General features: G+C 34.7%; 2 protein-coding genes and 2 long non-coding RNA genes across 6 annotated transcripts; all 4 read left to right on the top strand.

Moving 5' to 3' along the window:
- Positions 1 to 2,736: 2,736 nt before the first annotated feature.
- Positions 2,737 to 3,542, top strand: LOC106517115 (uncharacterized). 2 transcript variants are annotated; one of them, XR_001310158.1, is made up of 5 exons: positions 2,737 to 2,798; positions 2,902 to 2,981; positions 3,066 to 3,104; positions 3,190 to 3,313; positions 3,450 to 3,542. It is a non-coding gene; the product is annotated as an uncharacterized LOC106517115 (long non-coding RNA). The 2 variants fall into 2 exon arrangements; XR_001310157.1 differs by having other exon boundaries at positions 3,427 to 3,542.
- Positions 3,543 to 5,889: 2,347 nt separating this feature from the next.
- On the top strand, positions 5,890 to 6,591 carry LOC106517114 (integumentary mucin C.1). The gene is made up of 3 exons (XM_014007827.1): positions 5,890 to 5,955; positions 6,057 to 6,119; positions 6,223 to 6,591. Exons 1-3 carry the CDS (start codon positions 5,899 to 5,901, stop codon positions 6,493 to 6,495), a joined length of 393 nt encoding a protein of 130 aa, XP_013863281.1. The 5' UTR covers positions 5,890 to 5,898; the 3' UTR covers positions 6,496 to 6,591.
- Positions 6,592 to 10,103: 3,512 nt separating this feature from the next.
- LOC106517113 (uncharacterized) lies at positions 10,104 to 10,530 on the top strand. The gene is made up of 3 exons (XR_001310156.1): positions 10,104 to 10,172; positions 10,254 to 10,307; positions 10,442 to 10,530. It is a non-coding gene; the product is annotated as an uncharacterized LOC106517113 (long non-coding RNA).
- Positions 10,531 to 12,809: 2,279 nt separating this feature from the next.
- ambn (ameloblastin) lies at positions 12,810 to 14,836 on the top strand. 2 transcript variants are annotated; one of them, XM_014007826.1, is made up of 7 exons: positions 12,810 to 12,919; positions 13,032 to 13,328; positions 13,464 to 13,517; positions 13,902 to 14,051; positions 14,128 to 14,163; positions 14,246 to 14,284; positions 14,372 to 14,836. In XM_014007826.1, the coding sequence occupies exons 1-7, from the start codon at positions 12,866 to 12,868 to the stop codon at positions 14,678 to 14,680; spliced, it is 939 nt and encodes a 312-aa protein (XP_013863280.1). In that variant the 5' UTR covers positions 12,810 to 12,865; the 3' UTR covers positions 14,681 to 14,836. The 2 variants fall into 2 exon arrangements, with proteins under 2 accessions (XP_013863280.1, XP_013863279.1); XM_014007825.1 differs by having other exon boundaries at positions 13,464 to 13,520.
- Positions 14,837 to 20,666: the final 5,830 nt, after the last annotated feature.

Raw genomic sequence — 20,666 nt, 5'->3', positions numbered from 1 at the left:
CTTAACTATTTATTACAAAGGAAGCCAAGTGAAAAGATTTAGATTTGCCTAAATGAAATAGTTACACTTTTAATTTTGCCTTTTTTTTGTGTGCAGGAAGACAGTGACAAAATGAAAAAAAAAGCATTATTTTTTGCAGTCTTTCGGTCTGTTATACAAATTTTCAGCATTGCTGAAACACATTACACATACTGTAACCTTCCTCAGTTTTCCTAGATATAAACATAAAACACTTTTCTCAAGCTACATGAACAAAAGCTCAAATTCTCTTCTCAAACCCCAAACTTTAACACTGAAACAGTTGCTCATATGCTGCAAAAATTAAATATTATTACATTTACWCTACAACAAAAAAGCCTAAAACACTTAGTTCAGAGTGTAACTGTGACAATGTGAAGTTTCAACTCATTCTGCTGAATTCTTTAGATGGTTTTTGTACAGTGCCCTATGACGTTTGTTGTGACTTGGCTCTCTATAAACATGTAAATTGGATGAATTATGATGTKGTATTTTTACAGTTTTTCACTGTAGCTAAAACACAAAACCCAAGTCTCCAAACCAAATGACCAGTTCTTTAAACACATTTAATTAAACTAGCCCCCAATATGCCGAAACTATAAACAGATTCCACATGAAGACATAATTCACAAAGCTCCATCCTTTTTTCTCCGAACTCTAAACACATTTTGTCTTGCTAAAACACAAGTTGTAAAAAAAACTGCTCAAACTCTCACATTGAAGGTCATGTGATGCTAAATGCTAGTACACAGTCAGCTCTAAAACAAAACCTCAGTGCTTCTTGCAGTACAGTTTTTCTTAGTTGCTAAAACACGTTTCTTAAAACCATCCATCCATTTATCTAAACTGTAAACACAAAACCCAATGTTCAAAGTACTTTCACAGAACCTCTGACTCTTCCTGCAAAACCAAACTACAGCCTCAAAATACTGTAGTTCAAACTGTGTTCAAAACTGAACACTGTTGTTAAATCAGATCTTGATGAAATAAAATAGTCTATTTAATTTGAAACAGGTCCATGGTATGTTTTGCTGTTACTGTATACAGTTTAGTCTTCTGTTTTGGTTAGGATGTACACTGTATACATTGTTTTTGTGGGGAAAATTATGCAAATAGTTTTGTGACTGTGTATTTGTGTGTTCTAAAATATTTTGCAGCACACTTRTGTATGAACTGCTGATAGCACGAGAGTGTAAAACTGAACAAAAAAAATTAAAGTCATGATTAGGTGAGAAAAAAAGGTCACAGTGTTTTACACTAAGCTCATCCGCATTCAACTGGTTCTTATAAATATGTGTTCATATAAAGTGTCATCTGAAAGCAAAATACCATTTTGAGAAGAAATTACATTGTTTTTAAGGTAAAGGCTTTGAAGGTTCATTTTGCAGTAGAAATGAGGCCTTTTGTCCATTGAGTGTGTGTGTGTGTGTGTGTGTGTGTGTGTGTGTGTGTGTGTGTGTGTGTGTGTGTGTGTGTGTGATTTTTGGGTTTGTGTATAGAATTTTGAGAACATGAAGCATACTTTCAGAAAATGTGTCTAAACAATAAAAAAGGTCTGTCTGAGACTATCTGCTTCATCATCATCATCATCATCATCATCATCATCATTCATCATCAAACCACAGCTGAAACAAAGTGCTGAACACATGAAATAAAAACTCAATACAAAAACACAATAAAAGCACGCAGTTAAATAAGTAAAATCAGCAGTAAACGTTGAGTAAAATCAAATCTCTTTTGGGTTGAAATCCTGTGAGAAAAAATAAGTTTTTAGGTGAGTTTTAAAAATGGACAGTGAAGGGACCTGTCGAACATGCAAAGGCAAGGCGTTCCACAGTTTAGGGACACTAACAGAGAAGACCCTATCTCCTCTGAGTTTCCATTTGGAACTGGGAACGACCAGGAGCAACTGGTCAGCACACCTGAGTGACCGAGGAGGGGTGTAACGGTGAAGAAGCTCTGTTAAATAGGGTGGGGCGAGGTTGTTTAAAACCTTAAAAACAAGCAGAAGAATTTTAAAATGTATTCAAAAAGTAGTCGTTATTGTGTTATTGTAAGGCATACAAACCTCAAAATTTAAAAACAGGATTTGCAGGGAGTTTTGCAACTGTTGGGGATGTGCTAAAATGAAAAACAAACCAAACAACATTACGAAATGTCATCTGAAATAAAGATACAGCCAGAAAAACATTTTATTTAAACATTCACCAGCACACTATATAATAAAAAAATAAAAAAGAGGATAAAAAATAGCAAACAAATCAAGAATCGAAACAAAAAGCAACAATTCAATACACAAAACTAGATGCTTATCAGCAGTTTCAGGACAGACAGTTGGAAGTATAGCAGCACATTTTGAACAAACTGCTTYCAGACATCATTCCGTGTATTGAATATTATGCCTAAAACAATCGTTAGATTAGGTTAACTTATTTATACTTGTAGTTAGATTTGTTTTAGTGACGTGACATGCAGATCGTGCAGCTGTGGTCCACTTCCAACAAACCACCTTGTGATGAAATGGGACTCAACAAGTTTTGCCTAATTCACTTTAGTCACACGAGAATAAACAATCAGGCTGTCATCAAGGAGCTTTATTCATGTGGCACTGCTTTAAACTCTTGTTGTTAAACACACCTTAAAACTTAGAGGTAATTTTTTTTTCAGTGACCACAGAATCACAACATTTCTGCTCCTGTACCTGTATAAAAGAGGACTTCAGCATTCAGAGAGCACCTTTGCAACTTCTTCGTTCGTCTCGGAGAAAGCTTGCTGAAGCGGTGAGAGCTTGAGTCAAATAAAAATGAATTTTAATCTTAGATTTTGCAAGAATGTGTTTTATTTATTTTGAGAAATTCTCCGTTATTGTGTTTGTTCCATCAGGTGAGATCACTGAAACCATGCTGAAGACAWTACTTGTCCTTGGATGCCTTCTGAGCATCACCATGGCTCTGCCTGTAAAGGTGACTTCATCATAAAATATATAATTAACATCATTGTTTTTATTGTAATAAAGTTTAAAGCAGATCTTATCAAACCTTCTGCAGACGGAGCACCAGCGAATTGAGCGTTCTAGTTCCAATGAGGTAAATATTTTTTTTTCCGTTATCCACATGATCTTTAAAAAATGTAATATTCTGCTGTTTGAAAACTTTGATGATTTATTTTCAGATGTACTACTCATACAACAACCTTTTTGGCCTTTCTAATACGATGTTTCAACAACTTCTTACTGCTCTGATCCAACAAACTCTTTCTGGTTAAATGAGCACTGGAATGTTCTGAAAATGAAGAGGTAACTGCAAATCATCGTTGTACTGTTTTGATTTTTGACACGAGTCATTTTTTAAATTTTGTTATTTTTTTATCCTGTTGTCACATTTAGCCCAAATGTTTATCTCATTTCAGATTTAAATCCTTCTGTTCCACAGGATTCTTCCATATGGATCATTTAATCAAAAATGATCAATGATATTCATCATTATCTGAGGAATCTGACAAATAAAGTTATAAAAAATAGCTGACTTCTTTCTTTTGATATAAAAACGCACAACTCCATTGTTAATGGCTATTATAAAGGAACTCTGATTTATGAAATGATAACTTTTAGTTAAAAGAAAATATAAATCAAAAAATACAAAGAACATTATTATGTTGGTGATTATCTTGATTAAGAAGAAGAAAATGTCTACGTTTAAGAAAACACATCGTGGCTTAAATTCAGTTTAAATGGAACAGAGTTTTGTCTCTCTGAAGGAAGTCTTCTGAGATCAAGGTCAAAGACAGGTGGAACGGTTTATTCCACCTCGAGGTGACCACTACATTGTTTTTATCTAGATTCGGCAAAGCATACAATCATGAGGTGTCAAACTACCAGAGTCATTTTAAATTTAGGTGTCACTGTCTACTTATTTTACAGCACCATATTAGAATTACTTTCCTGAACATTCATGACAGCTTGAACCAACTCAACAAAAAAAACCTCTGGATGTTTCTCTAAATTCAAAAGGAACTGTACATTTTGTTGACATGGACCTTTTTTAATTATCCTGCTGCCCTTGGGTCAAAATGATACATAATAAAGACACATGCATGATTTTTGTTTCTTTCAACAAGCTGACAGTTTCAGGAAGGTCTTAAAAACTGATGGTGACTCAGTCAAAATGCACTTATAATACAGCATGAAATGTCTCTGTTCTATTGTAACTATTTGTTTTACATTTTATGTTAAGGTTCTTAGTGAGGAATTAAAACAAACTCAAATCAGATTAGCAACATGAGAAATTAAATATCACTTGAAGTTTTATTTTCAATTTTTATTTATTTATTGTATTCCCAATACATAATGTTTATCTATCTATCAGAAAAGAAACTTCAGCAAGTTAGATTGTGGTCATTTATTTTACAAAGTTAAGATTTTATACCTGAATTCCTACTCTGAATAAAATTGGTTCACTTTACACTTTTTTTTTTTTACCTCTGAACATGGCTTATTATGCCCCAACAAGCTGAACCTGTGAGCATGAATCATATTGTGAACACGCCTCATGTTTCCAAACTGAGCAGAGATTTGCTGCAATATTTTGTTTGCATGTTTGTAGATTATTCATTCAAACACATGATTCCATCTCATTTCACACAATCTACACTGTGGTAACTGGATAATAGTGTCATTTCAGGTAAAGGCACAAATGTGACAGTACATCTAATTAAATATCAAAATCTAGTTAGAAATGTTGACAGTTTATCAGTTGAAAGGAAAGATGATGACTTCATTTTTCGCAATGAGAATGCATCTTCCCACACGTCAAAGGACTGTTTAGAAATAGTACAAAACATAAAATGTTGGTACTTTGGACAGTCAGCATTTAGGAAAATGTTTTGGACAATATCAGAGTTAATAATTTAAATAATTCTTGCTTTCACCAATAACTACATGGTTGTTTTTTTTCCCTTCAATAATAAAATGTTTTTTTTGTTTTATCACAACTTTAGAGTAAACATACTTTCAGATGATGAGAACAAAATGAATATATTAAATTCATCAGTCTGTACAAACTTGTGTTGTTGGTTTCACATTAAAACACTAATAAAGGATTAAAGCATTAAAGCAATCTGAATATATTTCAAAGTATTTCTCACAGGGCAACACCTCAGAGACAGGGATTTTGATGTGACCATCCTCTGATTCCTTTCCTGATTGCATTAAAATCTGAGAAAAGCATTTGTTTCTTCTATTCTATGCAGAACAATTAATATTTTTAACAATTTGGCAGCTGCTCAGAAAAGTTCTTCATTTTGGATTTGAGAAATATGATGATGAACACCAAGTGTTTTATAAGGTATGAGGACGGTTACAGAGTAATTACAGAGCTTAAACATTTGCATCATAGGAACATTCCTAAGAATGAAGCTCAACTTCCATTCTTTTTAAAATGATTGCAAAAATACTTTTATGTCAAGTCTTTTCTATGTTTTGTCAATTAAATAAAAAGAAAAAAGTACACCCATCACGCCTAAAGTGGTCAAAATTTCTATATTATATTTAGTTGTAATTGAAATGTCAGATTTCCTTGATCATTGCCCTATCCGTTTCCTCACATTTCCCACATGAAATATTGTGGCCAAAGATTTCCTAATAATTGCAACGTCTCAATTATGCAAAATGCTACGGAGCTTAAATCCACCCATATGAATGAGTATAAAAAGGGCCACAGGACAACATTGTCATATTCCTTTCAACAACCTCTAAGGCTGATTGTGAAGACGTTACTGTAAGTTAAAAACATTTTGTTCATACCTTTTTACATGGTATTTAAATATTATTGATAATCATTGTGAATGATGTATTTTCTAATTGATCAGGTGATCAGTGAAGCCATGTTCAAGGAAGTGTTTCTGTTAGGATGCCTTGTGTGCATCGCTCTGGCTCATTCTGTAAGTACTATTTTGTCAAAGACTTAAGTATATTTACTCAGTTCAGAAGTCATACAGTAAACTAGTTATGTTTTTGTTTGTATTTGTTGATTCTTTTGTAGCATGAAGACTTGGGAAGCCAAGAAGATGCAGGCTCACCTCCACCTGGACCTTACGAACACAGGGTAAGCATCTTGTTTTACTTTGATGTAACGTTCAGCACATTTTAAAATATATATAAAAAATATTGTGTTGAATATGTTATACATGTGTCTGGTTTTGTTGAAGGGCCGTGGTCGTGGTCATGGTCGAGGTCCTCCTGGTCATGGTCATGGCCATTGCAAGAAAACAACTACAAGTGCCACAACTACTACAGCTGCAACTACCACCTCCACTTCTCCGACGACCACTTCCACAGCTCCTACTACCACTACCACAGCTACCACTACCACTACAGCTGCACCAACTACCACTACCACAGCTACAACTACCACTACAGCTGCACCAACTACCACTACCACTACAGCTGCACCAACTACCACTTTAAAAGCTACTACTTAAATAACTGCTAAACCCTAAAACAAAAGCTTGGAAGCTTTCCATGGAGAATTTGCAATTATTACAAAATCACATTGTAATTTCAGAAAACATGTTATCAACACGCCCTTGATCTCTGTACTCCTAAATAAAGCAGAAATGTAAAAAAAGTACTGTCTGTGTGCATGAAGTACTTTTTATCTTCTGACCCACAAAATATYCATGGCAAAAACTTGTGACCCCAAATATTACAGGTCTGAGTACACAAACTTTGCTAATAACATTAAAAACACAGGCTTTTTGACAATCTAAACAGCTAGTACACAAATATAAATACTTATTTATACTTATTTTGTGTTTTTGTAATAGTTAGGGGTGAAAATATTACATCAGTAATCATTTTGTTGCCCTTTAAATTGATTTCTGGAGATTATCCAAGGTGCTTCATGACCCATTATTGGGTCCCAAGCCCAACTTTGGGAACCAAAGTGCAGTGATTCCCAAACTTTTCAGCTTTTGACCCACAAAATAACAGTAGCAGAGACCTGTGCCCCCAACTATTTTTGGATGATAAACATTTGTATCAGGTCAACAAAACAATAGTTAATATTAATGGTAACAATATTTTTCATACCACATTTATCCATTTTAAATACACTAACTTCACTCCTTTGTGACAACTAAGGCAAAAATGTAATTAATTCCAAAAATCTTTTCAGGACCCCACCTTGATGTTTCGGGACCCCACTTTGGTCCCGACCCCAACCTTGGGAAACACTGTAGTAGAGTATCATATTGAATAGTTTATATGATTATTTATGGACTTAAGGGAAAAACAAAAAAATAAAAATAAAATAAAATAAAAGATCTATAATTCCTTGAAGGAATGCATATCATCCACAGCTATTTGGTTAGACTAAAATAAATCTTAAGATGAGAAATGACAGTCATTGTCATTTTGGTCACATCTTATAAATAATGTTACACTTCATTTTAATGCAAATTATTACTGTATATAGTACATGATTTGTTTGCTCTTGAAGATTATCAAGGGTTGATGTCAATAGTATAATCCAAGGTTAACGTAATGATGATTACTCTCAGCTACAACTACATCAGCTCAGGAGTATTTGTAAAATTGACCAAGTTAAAGTCAGTTCTGTGTTGGCTAAATTTGATAAGCTGTGTTGGCTATCTTGATTTGGGGTGATTCCCACAGGTTAGTTAATTATTGAGGTCTGTCCATGCTTGCATTCTAAGAATGTCTTTAAAATGTGTCCAGTGGCTCATGAGTTATTTTGCTAATAAACCAACAGTGTTGATGAAAAATGTTAAAACCAAAGATTTAAGCAAGAATATTTCTTATTGTTGACAAAACTTTTGTTTAAAGGTCACATATTAAATGATAACAGATACACACTCATACAACATACATTTTGGTGCTCTTTTGTAATGTGGTACATGTTTTTAATGAAACCAACTTGTTTTGCTGATGGCCTGGGATTTTCCAACAGGTTTTCCAGGAAATCATTGGTTGACATACACAACCTTTTCATCTACTCATTACATCCATTCTTTTTATTTATGTCCAGCAATTACAATGTCAGGAGGCGGGGTACACCCTGAACAGATCTCCAATTCAACACCGGGACATATACTGGCTATGCAATATTCTAATTTTCTGAGACACTAAATCTTTGTTTTTAATTATTTATGATCAATAAAATTACAAAAAAATGTCTTAAAGTATTTCAGTCTATTTGTAAAGAATTTCACTTTCTAAACAAAACATGTAAAAACCTTTGCAAAATATTTTCATTTTTTCATATGCAGACACAACCATTCACATTCTCGCACCCCAAGTTACCCCAACATGCATGTTGTTATAAATCCACCCAGTAAGCACCATCCTGACCTTTTGATAAGAGGCATGCTGCCCCACTCATTTTAAAGTACCCTATATCTTAAATCCTAATGTTTCTCCAATCATTATGCCTACATTTCACTAAACATTTTCTTAAATCAAAACAAGGATAATTTTAAATGTCAGACTTTTTCAATCTCATATTTTTAGACTTTAAAAGCTGTTTTCAACCCACTTGAAATGTATCATTTTCTGTATTTATTGACCAATTTTGAAACTTAACAAAACAATTTTCATATCATATTTTCAATGAATTAAGGATAGCTATGAAAAGGAGGTTGACTAATTATAAATCCCAATTTTTAAATTCCAAAATGGTGTCTTAAGATGGCAGAAAGGTTATTTGCCTTACTCTGCTTGGTGTCAACTCAACTCACAAGCTTTTTTTCAAAATAAAATAAAATAAAATAAAATAAAATAAAATAAAATAAAATAAAATAAAATAAAATAAAATAAAATAAAATAAAATAAAATAAAATAAAATAAAATAAAATAAAATAAAATAAAATACAGTAAAATAAAATATATTCCAAACTTGTGATGTGAGAATAACAACAACTTCAAAGATCACCATTAAAAGCCCAAACTACCCATTTAACTGCTTAAATGGATGTTTCTGGTTTCCATCACTCTTACCTTATTTTTTATTCTAATAAAATTAGTTTGCTGCCTCTCCTACTTTCCTCTCAACCTGCTTTTGTATCACTACCTCAAATGGCAACATGTTTACTTGGACAAAGTCTAAGTCCCGAATAGATTCATTTATTTGTATTTTTATGACTCAGTATTATTACTACAATTTGTTTCAGTCGTAACAACCACTTACACAAGAAAAATAATCCAAGTAATAATCCTCCAAATAAAAACTGATGACCACTAAAATCTAAAAGTTTGAAGTTAAAAAATGCCCTGGTAATAAAATATAACACTTTGCAGTCATAAATAACACAACAAACATAAAAACACACTGGACTGACATGCAGTTCTTGATTAGATGAATGTCAGTAGGGCTGAACGGAATGTAATATGATGTTAAAAGATGTTTAATCCAATTAAAGGAGCATGGTTATGATAGGTAACAATTAAATAATGACAACTACTTTAGAGCAGACAGTAATAATGGTGTAAAATTAAATAATTCTATTAGAGGAARTAACTTACAGTAAGTTTACCATGGTAAACAAGATGATTATAAGCTTTGGAAAGAAATGAGCAAGTATTGTTTTGCAGATAGAAATTCGGCTCTAGACAACACAGATTACTGTTTCGCAAGTTAGGAACTTTTCAACATTTATCAATCTTTGTTGACTGACAGCACATAGTTCAAAGTTACTGTGTCATAAACAGCAAATATTCTGAATGACTTTCTGATGGTTTGTCAAAATTTGATCAACTGAGCAATCTATGAATTTGATTTTTTAAATGCATGTTAGGATTAATAACAGGATGTAGACATTTAATGTTACAAAACCAACATAATCCAGTACCGAAACTGAGTCCCGCCTTTGTTGGTTTAGTCTAAGGCAGGCGAACACCACATCTGAGATGAAGTAATACTCGTAAGGCGGGAGAGCAATGTCAACACACCGGAGCCGTTTAAAAGCTAATTGAGCTTCCTGAAGCGAACGTGTGAGACAGCCTGATATTTTATTCATTATTAAGCTCTACTTCTGCCGTGACCCAGAGGCTCTTCCAACGACCAGGAGATTAGAACATGAAGTCCAAGATGACAGGTTTTCTTCTAAYGATTTTTCTTTTGATCAACTTTGAAACAGCTGTAAGTACCAGTATCTCCATCACCAATCTACCTATTTACTTAATTCTGCTTTAAATGACCAATGGTATTTGACTTTTGCAGCTCTGCCTTGACCGTCACAAGCGCAGTTCTAGCAGTGAATCTAATAGTCATCAGGTACAAGTTTATTTGCATGTAAACTGCAGCACAAGTAAAGCAAAAATRACAACAATAATAAATAATATTATCTGTACTTCTATACTTTTTTAAAATTTAATTGTGTTGTGTGTGTTCATTTTGTCTTGCCCTAGAGATGGAAACCATGTCCTCCATTGATCCCATTTAACATCTGTCAGATGTTTCCGCTTCTCTGCATCAAACCGCCTGTTCTTCCTACAGCTCCAACGACAACAACTACTACAACTACTACAACTACAACAACTAGAACAACAACAACAACAACACCAACAACCACTACCACTACACTAACAACCACGACAACACCAACAACCACTACCACTAAACCAACAACCACAACAACAACACCAACAACCACTACCACTACACCAACAACCACGACAACAACACCAACAACCACCACTACAATAACACCCACAACAGTCTTGCAGACCACCACCTCCCCAAGAGGGGACAATAAATAAAATGTCAATCTGTCATTCTGATTGATGCCACGAGGATGTTAAAGGAGGACATAAACATGCTTGCATTTTTATGCACCTTTGTTATAATCTATTTTAAAGTCATGGCTAAATCAAATATAACTTATAAATAACATGAATGTATTACTTGATATAGATTCACCATTCAGGGGTGATTCAGCAGCCTTTTCATCATTTCATTTCTGCTATGTTGATTCTACTCACTTGAATTAGCACAATATCACACTGTACTACTTTTTTTTCTGTGAAATTAATGTAAAAATGCACTAATTATATATGATGTTTAGTGAAGCATGTAAAAATCAAGACAAGCACTAAGAGTGTAATGAGGAGTTCTGTTGAAGGCTGGTCCTGCAGACATCAGTGAGAGAGTGCTGACTCATCAGTGTAATTTCCACTCACACATAAACAAGCCTGGATCATCTCAGCTTAAAGAAAAGGGCTGAGTGTAAGCTGGTAATACCTGACTCCGTGCTTCATCAGTGTTGTACCGAGTCTCCCAGAAACCCTCTTGACCAATAATTTTATTCACTGCTCAGCACTGTCAGCTCCTTAGACTTTGTGTGCATTAAAATAAAATAACTTGTTTCTTAAGGTAATCAATCACCCTGTYTTTGATGTGATTTGTTTGTGGCAAAGCAATGCTTTCTACATATACTCATTATGAATGTCAACACTTTTTTTGGTTGTTAAAGTTTGCTTTATTTTGTCTTTAAAGATGCAAAGTTTTATTTTATTATTTTGAATGTGCACTGATGTCCTTTGTTTGTGTTCTTACTGTGTCTAAAATAAATTTGAATTTTAAAAAAGAGCTTCGTGGATATAAATGTTTTGTTCAAAATTTTATCAAAGTCAAGTAGTGACCTAAAAAAGAAAAAAAATATTAAAATAAGTATATGTATAATTATAAATTGTATAGTACTATGAGAATATTTTATGTGGTGACTGAAAACACAATTTTCACATTTAGCTTTATAGTATTGTCAAAAAGAGAGATACTCTTCATTTTTGGTAATTTCAATAATATTATTGCTATTATTTATGTAATTACACATTTGTATTTGATCACCAAAAATATTTGTTTTAGAATTGATTATATATTCTCCACTTACGAATAAGTCAGAAAAAAATTAAAAGACAAATGTTTATTTATTGATGACTTCATTCTGCAGCTCACATATGAAACACCTTTGCAAAAATATGTACATTTCAATATCATATAGAAACACACACTTGATCTAATATTTAAAGTAGTTGTAGTGTGTACTGGTTACTTTTGTTTCTTGCAATGCCAAACCTTTTTGCGAATAAGGAAAAAAAACATTGTTGTGACAAATGTAAAAAAATAAATTCATAGTGTATGTTTTAATTTGAAATATTGTTCAAGAATAACCAAACTTTTAATTTTTTTTTTTACGTTTATAAGACAGGTGGCTCTTAGGGAAGCACAGAAACAGTTAGCTGTCTGCCCTCTTGTGCCTTTTTTATTTACCTGCATGCTGACAGGATCCAGTTCCTCTTTTTGCATGGAAACATTCTGTGTATCACAACAATTTAGACACTTCTTTACTGCCTGATTTGCATCAGTCAGCTRTAATTTTACTTGTAAAAACTTTAGAGAAACTATTTTTCCCAGTTCTTCTAACTTTTTGCACATTCTATAGGTTCTCATGATACAGCWGGTAGACACTGACACATCAGCCACACCCAGAGCAAGAGGAAACCCAAAAGCCTGAGTGTGTTTGTTTATTCTTTTCTATAGACATGACAGCATCATAATTGGAGGAAAAACCTGCAATTGAAAGTATTCAGACGAATTTCTTTGGTTTCCAACTTGCTGCTTCAATCAGACAAGATAATTAGGTAGATTTTGTCTGTTTCTTGCTGCGATGTGATTGGTTGTTTGGCTCCATGTCCAATGCATAAGTCCACGCTCCTATCCACGTAGATGCATTGAATTTATTCAGCGTGCTCCACAGAGACTTTACTTGAAAGCTTTCATTAAATATATTTAGAAGAARTCTAAAGAATAGTGACTTTTGTTTTTTCTTGGAAATGTTCATCCTATTTCTGCTTTCATGTCTCACAATAATGGTGACCTCTGTCCCGGTAAGTTCCTTTACATTATTTCTGTAAAAAATATCCATATCTTACATTAATTTTTCTAATAACTGTATTCTTCCAGAGCTCTGATAAGTGGACTTGTTATCTTCTTTTAAAGGTCAGTCCAAATGTTCGTCCTCTCCTGCTGTTGCAGAGAAGTGCTGCTCATCGAGACCAGCCTGTTGAAACCACAAACCAGAAGTCTGAAGCTCAGATGGCGGCGCCTCTTTTGCCCAATGCGGAGCAACCACAGCCTGGGATTCCCCAGCAGCCAGACCCCCAGACTAGCCCTCAGCCATCATTACAGCAATACACAATGCTCACACAAGGGGGCAGTCCGATGATTATCCCCCTGCCACAAAACCTCTACCCATCCCTGGGTGCTAACCAGCTGACAGTAGCACAGCAGCCTATGGTAGGAAATAAAAGAAAATTTGTTAAATTACACTCAGTTTTTGTCAAGCTTTTCTGCTTTCTAACTTTGAGCTGTAAAGGTTACATTTATTGATTGTAGCTTATTATATTTTATTTTATTTTATTTTTATTACAGATTTATCCTGCTTATGGAATTGTGCCATTTTTCCCCTCACCCTACAGCAACCAGGTGGTAAGATATTATTATCAGACATGTTTTGTGTCTGCAGCTAGATCCCACACAAGCCACACAGCATTGCATGTACATGTAGTTAAAAAAAAATCCTAACATGAAAGACTGCTCCTGGGTGATCTTAGTTTTCAACAGTAAAATTAAAAGTTTTTGCCTCTTTCATGAGCTTTCCGACATAAACTGAGACAGACTCCTGCAGGGGGGGGACATAAAGCAAATCATGTCATCGTTGACATAATTTATGAGAAGAAACATTATTTCCATATGTGCCATTCCTGTTGCAACACTTTTAGTTCTTGTTGCAAACTTTCATTTTTATCTTCAGTGCAGGATTAAAAAATTGACAAAAGTTGAAAAATTATTTTTTTTCTGTTTCATAAGTTCTCCCCGTATGGATTCCCGACCGCTCCTGAAATGTTTCCACCTCAAACTCCAACCCAGCAGCTCCCAAACAGTCCAGTGTTACCTGCAGAAACGGCTGTAGGTGTAGCTGGACCTGCAGCAGCTCCACAGCAGCAAGTCCAGCAGCAGGTCTGAGCATTTATCATAACAATGACACTGAAAGAAAATAAACCGTTGTATTATAATGACAAACTCTCATTTGCAGAATCCCCCAATTGTGTACATGATACAACAGCCCATGGTGAATACGGATTATTAATCTATTTGGATATTATCAAGATAATTTCATCACTACTTTATTTGACATGTGCTGTCTTTTCTAGAACCCTTCACTTGGCGGCCTTAGCTCAGAGGAACTTCAGGTAAGACACCCAAATATTGTATTTCTCTCTTAGCAAATTCAAACCAGTTGTTCTGTTAAAGATAAAAATCGTTCTTCTCTGTTTCAGGCGGCAGCTAAAATGAACCAGTTTGGTGTGTACATGCCCTCTGTGCTCGCTAACCTGCCTGCAGCTGCAGGAGCCGTTCAGCCTGAGAACCAGGCAGCCGGACTCAAAAAGCCAGAGCAGCAGACTGCCGGCCGGACCGCGGTGGCCTCAGCAGCTGGAGTCCCACCATCACAGGGGCTGGCTTGCTCTGGCTCACAGCCAAACGCTAACAGTTTCCCTGCAGAGCTGAAGAAAGCAGCGCCGCAGGCTGCAGCCATCCAAACACCTGCTTTGTCTAAACTACAACCAACACGAAGACGCCTGGTTTAAAACTGGAAAGATAACTCGCATTTTACTCCRAGAGCAAATGTAACGCAACACTGTTACAAAATGTAGACAAGAAAATTGTAAGTGGAGTGTTTTTTAGGATATTGCAAAGCATCTGTATGTTGTTTCATTATGTTAGAGTTTTTAAATAAAATATAGTTCATCACAGATATCTTTTCTTGAAATGTTTTATTTCTTTGTTTTGGGATTGAGTTGAATTAGAAATAAGAATTCATTTGAAGTGCATATTAATTCTTAGAGTAACTTGGGAGCAAACACAACACATAATCACAATGATTCAAGCCTACTTGGGGGCGGGGGGACAATAAAAAGTCAGTAATCTGCAGCAAGCAGACAGTTAACAATAGGGTTGTGAGTCTGGTATTTGCTCTTCTAGCTGTGGGATTTTAGTGTCCTCTGAGTCCTGAGGGAAATATCTGTTCTTTCACACCCCTCCCTCCCCACTGAGCTTAACAGGAAGATAACACAAGGGTATTTAGAGCTTTGACTGTGGAAAACTGCTGTCTTCTGCAAATGGAAGTAATCTGTTAGAGCTGCAAGTGTGAACAATTATTGTTTTTTTTTGTTTGATTTTTATGGCTGAAAAAAAGCAATTATTGTTATAATTTGCTGGAAACGTTGCCTCCACTTGTAAGAATGGTGCATAGCACTGAACTTGCTCAAAGCACCTAAAAATCCTTGCTGTTTATTTAATATACATTTATATGAAATACATAAAATTCAGAACAGTTTTTGTTGTTACTAAATTAATGTGGGGTTGCTTCACTTCCTACCATCTTAATATAAAAGGTGCCAAGTTCCGTCTGTGTGGATGAATGAACCCAGATTGCAGGCAGACACAGAGAACTTGAGGATGCAAAAAACAAAGTTTCTACAAACTTGCGGTGGTAACACCAAGAAGAAACCCAGTGGTGACCGAGACGTGGCATGAGCCAGTGTAAYRATCARCTGGAGAAAAAAAGAGCTACGTAAACACACTCACAAACACCTGGAGAGAGAACAAACTGGAACAGGTGAGAGTAGGTGTGACAAGCTGATTGGGAAAACACACGGGTTGAAAATAAGACACAAACACCTAAATTAAAAGAATAAGACATGCAGATAAGACACATTTTTTTAATTTATGTCATAATATTTAACTTTCAGGACTGACAACATCAGCAACACTAATAATGAATAAAAAGACCGATAAAAACACGTCTGTGTCGTGAARTTTTAAAAAAATGAAACAGAGTGGAGAGAAAGCAGCCTGAGGCAGAGCAAGGTGAGCTCAGTGAGGCTTGGAGCTGTCAGGTCTGACAGCCTCTGGACAGAAGCTGCAAAATGTTTTCATACTGATAACTGCAAGGTGCATGCTCATCACACTGTGGCTTGATGTAGGCGTACTTTTTTTCTTTTACTACGCAGCAATATTAGCTAAAGTAAATAACCATTAAACTGATCTGTTGGTTTGCACAAAGGATACAACATATTTCTAAGTTTAGCAAAGTTAGCGCAATTTTAGCCAAAATACAGTGTTGTATAAAGTAACCCAGAGTGAAATTTGAGTAAAAGTACAAGTATCTTATCATAAAAATACATTAGTAAAAGTTAGTCTTCTCTAAAAATATTGAGTAAAACTTAAAGTATCTGATATTTTTTGTACTTAAGTATCAAAAGTAAATTTCTGACACAAAATCTACTTATGTATTAAAAGTAAAAGTACTGAGTAAAAGTGAGCAGTTAGATTTTCCAAAATGACATTTATTGGGAGATGATTTCTCCAAAAAAATAAATAAATAAAAAATAAAAAAATTCTAACAGCGTCCAGCTATGATGGGTTGTGTACAAGCTAATATGGTGTCAGAATGGTATATATTTATACTTCTCATCCAACCACAATTAAATTCACTCTATCCAGGAGACACAATTTATCAGGATAGTATTTTTTTAAGTCATAACAAATCGGAATAAAACAGGAGTAACGGCTTTCTACTTCTTACCTTTTTTAAAATATATATAGTGCGTAGAAAGTACAGATAATTGTGAAAAAATGTAATGAGTAAAAGTAAAAAGTACACTAAAATAATAATTATAATAATTATTATAATTATAGTGATTACAATAAAGTACAGATAACCAAAGTTTCTACTTAAGTACAGTAACAAAGTATTTGTACATAGTTACTTTACAACTCTGCCAAAATGTTTAGGAAAACTTCCTCTTCTTCTTAAATACAAGCACATATTCATATAATTTAACATCATGCTTCAGCTGAGTTATAAAGTAAACGCTTGATTGGACAATGAAAAAAAAAACACTCAAACAGATTAATCAAAAATTCGTAAATATCCTTGTAGTGTAATTTGTAACTAAGTTGTTGTAAGACTTAACTTTGCTCCTCTGCTGTCCTCTGTTTTCATCTTGTCAAAACTCGTTTTATATGCAGTTATCACTCCTTTCTATGATAAATGAGGTTGTTTTTTTATTTACTGCTCTCAAGCAGAAAAGTGAGTGACACATTATAGCTTATTTATTACACACTCCAGTGAGTTTTTAGTTTGCTGTAAACATTCTAAATCATTTGAAACGTGCACTGCAATCTGAACAAACAAAGATGAATAAGTGTTTTAGTGAACAGTGTTCATCTTGATGAGTTTTTACTAGAAGGTCTGCAGATTCATGAAGATGGAGATCCCCAGTTAAACTGCAAAACTGAGAAGGTGGTAAATGCTTTCAGATTTGGTTTTAGAGTTGTGGATTTTATTTGATTTTATGTTTTCAATCTGATACAGTCCTATCCTTTTGGGTTCAACCTGCTGGATCCTGCAGCAGCTGCTCCCGTTGCCCCAGCAGCTCCTGCGCCTCCAGCTATGCATTACAAGCAAGGTAAAACGTAAAATGCCAACAGTAAACAGTGTTATGGTGCATTCAGACTGCTGCAGATTTTCTTTTCAGCTTAAAATGAGAGTGTGATCAACTGGTTCACTTTGATTCATGAAGCTGTTTAAAATATATAAATAATTTGCTAAAGTGTGAAGAAAAAAATCAACTCATAAAACCTTTTGCAGACTGTTCTTTCTCCTGATAGGCTCTCAAACTCAGCAGTGATGATGATGATGATGATGATGATGATGACTAAACACGGTCTGAGCCAGCACTATTTGAACAGAAACAGGTGCCAAACAGGATACACACAGACCAAAAAAAATAAAAATAAAGAAAAAAAAAACATGTGATGATTACATATAATTTTCACAGGTGACTGAGTTTGTTTTCTTTTAAGGCGAACAGTGACGTAAGAAGAGAAACAGACTCTAACGGAAAATTACCAACAAGCAGTACTGTTTTCTGTTTCGCACGTGTTTGAAGAAATTTCAGTTTACAGATAATGCTATATTTATATCAGAAAGAAAATCTGGTCTGTGAAATATGATATTTTTATATCCCTGTCTTATTTCCTCATATTTCCTCATAGCTTCGACATAAATTTACTGACTACATTAACCTAACGTCTTGTGTTTTTTCTACAAYAATAACAACATGAAAAAGGTCAGATCCATATTCAGCAGAGGCTTTGGCATAAATAGCAAATACGCTGATTTGAGGATCACCTACTCCACCTGCTGAGCCACGTGTTTGTTGTACGTGTGATTTTTAATTAAACTTCTCTACGTCGTGGAATAAAGTTGATATATAGAAACCTGTCTGCAGACCTGTAATAAGGGCAGAATTGAGAGGTGAGCGGAGTGAAGGTGCTCTGCTCCAGACAGTGTAATCAAACTTACTCTGCTATTACTCAGAATGGTGGATTTGACCACTGGTCATTAAGTAAAGCTTTGGACCACATACCTGCACTTGTACTCCCTCATCGAGTGACTTCACTCCTTCTGACCATAATTAACTGTTTGGTAGGCGGGCAACCCTATAAAAGTTACAGCAACCAGGTGCTTGATAAGAAGTGGTCAGTCGGCATCATCTCATTGGAGTTCAACGTTTTATCGTCTCTGGTGTTTTGTAGTATCGTAGAAGGTGAGTTAATGCATTCTTGTCCTTTAGCATCCATCTGGTGCGACTTATTTCTGTTTTAGAAGATGTAACAGTGAATGTTATCTTCCAGCTCAAAAATGAAGGTGGCCATCTTGTGCTTGTGTTTGGCTGGCACAGCCTGTGCTCTACCAGTAAGTAACTGATGAGATAAATAAGAAGATTTTAGTTTATCTTTTTCTGTTTTGATTGATTCAAATATTTGTGTTTTTGTGTTCAGTATCAGTACCTGCCGAATTACACAGGTTTCAGACAGCAGCCATCACCTACTCAGGTAACAACACTAATCATATACTGAGCACTTTTTCATGTTTTTTTCTAATATTAGCTAAAATGTTGCAGAAAACAGTTTCACTTTTTCTTTCAATTTTTTCTTCAGATGAAAACTCCCTTCACAGCCGGTTTCCCACAACCTGGACTTCCAGGAGCCTACAGTGTGGAGTTTGTAAGTCTCGCTTTATGAAACAGCGCATCCATGTTTTCAGCCAACCTAAAAGTAGCTTTTATGAAATTTGCCCCGTATTGAGTCAATCTTCTTAACCTTTTTTGTTTTTCTAAGATTTATCCACACAGAATTGTTGGTGGTGCAGCTGGAGCAAACCAAGGACAGGTAAATAAATACATAAATGTTTTAGATTTTTATGCAAATTTTTATCTAATTTCTTTACTGTATTTTATTGACTTATCTTTGAGCAGACCTTCCCATCCTTTGGTTTCATCAAGTACTCAATCCCTCAGCCACCAGGCAGACAGAGTGTGGAAGTTGTAAGGGTTCATTTACTACTGTTGTAGATTTGGTGCAATACAATTTATATTCTGTGTTTAATTTTTTTTCTCTGTTTGTAGTTCTATCCCTATGATTTCAGTCAGCAAAAGGTAACTTTGACATYCTTTTCTGCATGTTTGCAAAGCTGTAAATATGTTGGATCAGAACTAAATAGGTATTATTTTCTTCAGATACTGCAGAACATTCCTCCCTTTACAAATGGTCCCGTTGGGCAAGATGTGAGTCGCGTTTAATTCCCAGTATKCTTGTTAATTTATTACATCTTTACGAATACTTTCTGTTTAAATTTTGTTGTTACAGATTCCACAGTTTGGATTTCCTCCTCTGAACACTCCCCAGCAAACTGTGAATGTAAGAACAGAGACCTTAAAATCCGTGACAAATCAAGCCTCACTACATTTTGCATTATATGTTTGCTCTTTTGTTTTAGATGCCGTCTCTTGACGTCAACGCTCATCCATCCAAGAATCCCCTTCAGCCACTGCAGCAGGACCAGTCACCACAAACGAGCCAGGTAACCAATCTGTTTATTACTTAAAAAAAGAAGCTGGTCCCAAAATAAAATCCACTGAAAAAAGAAAGAAAGAAAGCATTACCCATGCATATCCAAAACATGATGATTTTTTTCTGTCTTTGCAGGCACCTGCAAAAGTGTAAAGAAGTGACGGAATGAACATTTTTTCTCTCCTCAACTGTGGTCTTTATTGAATTTGTTTCTTAAAGTGTTTAACAGCAGAAACAGAAGTTAAAAATTTATAAGTAATCATAACCTCTCCTTATTAGCAATATAAATCTACAATATGACAAAATAACTGTAGTGAAAAAAGTCATATTTCTATTTGAATCATTTTGTCTTTACTTAACAATAAACTGTTATAGAATTTTAGACTGTGAGATGCATGCCTCTAACTTTTTTCTTTTATGTCACTTTATTTTGAAAAATAAAAAAATATAAAGCAAGCATTTTTGTTTTTCCCACTTTTGTATTTAAACAGTTTGTTTCTGCTTTGTTTAAACTTTAATGAAGCTGTACGGAAAGATTACGAACAGTTAACATCCTACCTGTTGTAGATAGCTCTTTGAATGAACTCAGTTTGGAGAGACTGATTCTGACTGGAATGATACTCTAACAGCTCAGCCAAGACTAAACTCCAA

Source organism: Austrofundulus limnaeus, unplaced genomic scaffold (assembly GCF_001266775.1).
Source record: "Austrofundulus limnaeus strain Quisiro unplaced genomic scaffold, Austrofundulus_limnaeus-1.0 Scaffold45, whole genome shotgun sequence".
Classification (NCBI taxonomy): Eukaryota; Metazoa; Chordata; class Actinopteri; order Cyprinodontiformes; family Rivulidae; genus Austrofundulus; species Austrofundulus limnaeus.
The sequence above is the reverse complement of the archived record's forward strand: the minus strand, read 5'-3'. Positions and strand labels throughout refer to the sequence as shown.

What these genes read in the sequence shown, in the direction of transcription:
- ambn (XM_014007825.1), top strand. Translation starts at nt 12,866, where the DNA reads ATGTTCATCCTATTTCTGCTTTCATGTCTCACAATAATGGTGACCTCT. An exon ending in TAATGGTGACCTCTGTCCCG is followed by an intron (nt 12,920 to 13,031) that starts GTAAGTTCCTTT and finishes CTTCTTTTAAAG; the next exon opens with GTCAGTCCAAATGTTCGTCC. An exon ending in CACCCTACAGCAACCAGGTG is followed by an intron (nt 13,521 to 13,901) that starts GTAAGATATTAT and finishes CTGTTTCATAAG; the next exon opens with TTCTCCCCGTATGGATTCCC.
- LOC106517114 (XM_014007827.1), top strand. Translation starts at nt 5,899, where the DNA reads ATGTTCAAGGAAGTGTTTCTGTTAGGATGCCTTGTGTGCATCGCTCTG. An exon ending in GCATCGCTCTGGCTCATTCT is followed by an intron (nt 5,956 to 6,056) that starts GTAAGTACTATT and finishes ATTCTTTTGTAG; the next exon opens with CATGAAGACTTGGGAAGCCA. An exon ending in CTGGACCTTACGAACACAGG is followed by an intron (nt 6,120 to 6,222) that starts GTAAGCATCTTG and finishes GTTTTGTTGAAG; the next exon opens with GGCCGTGGTCGTGGTCATGG.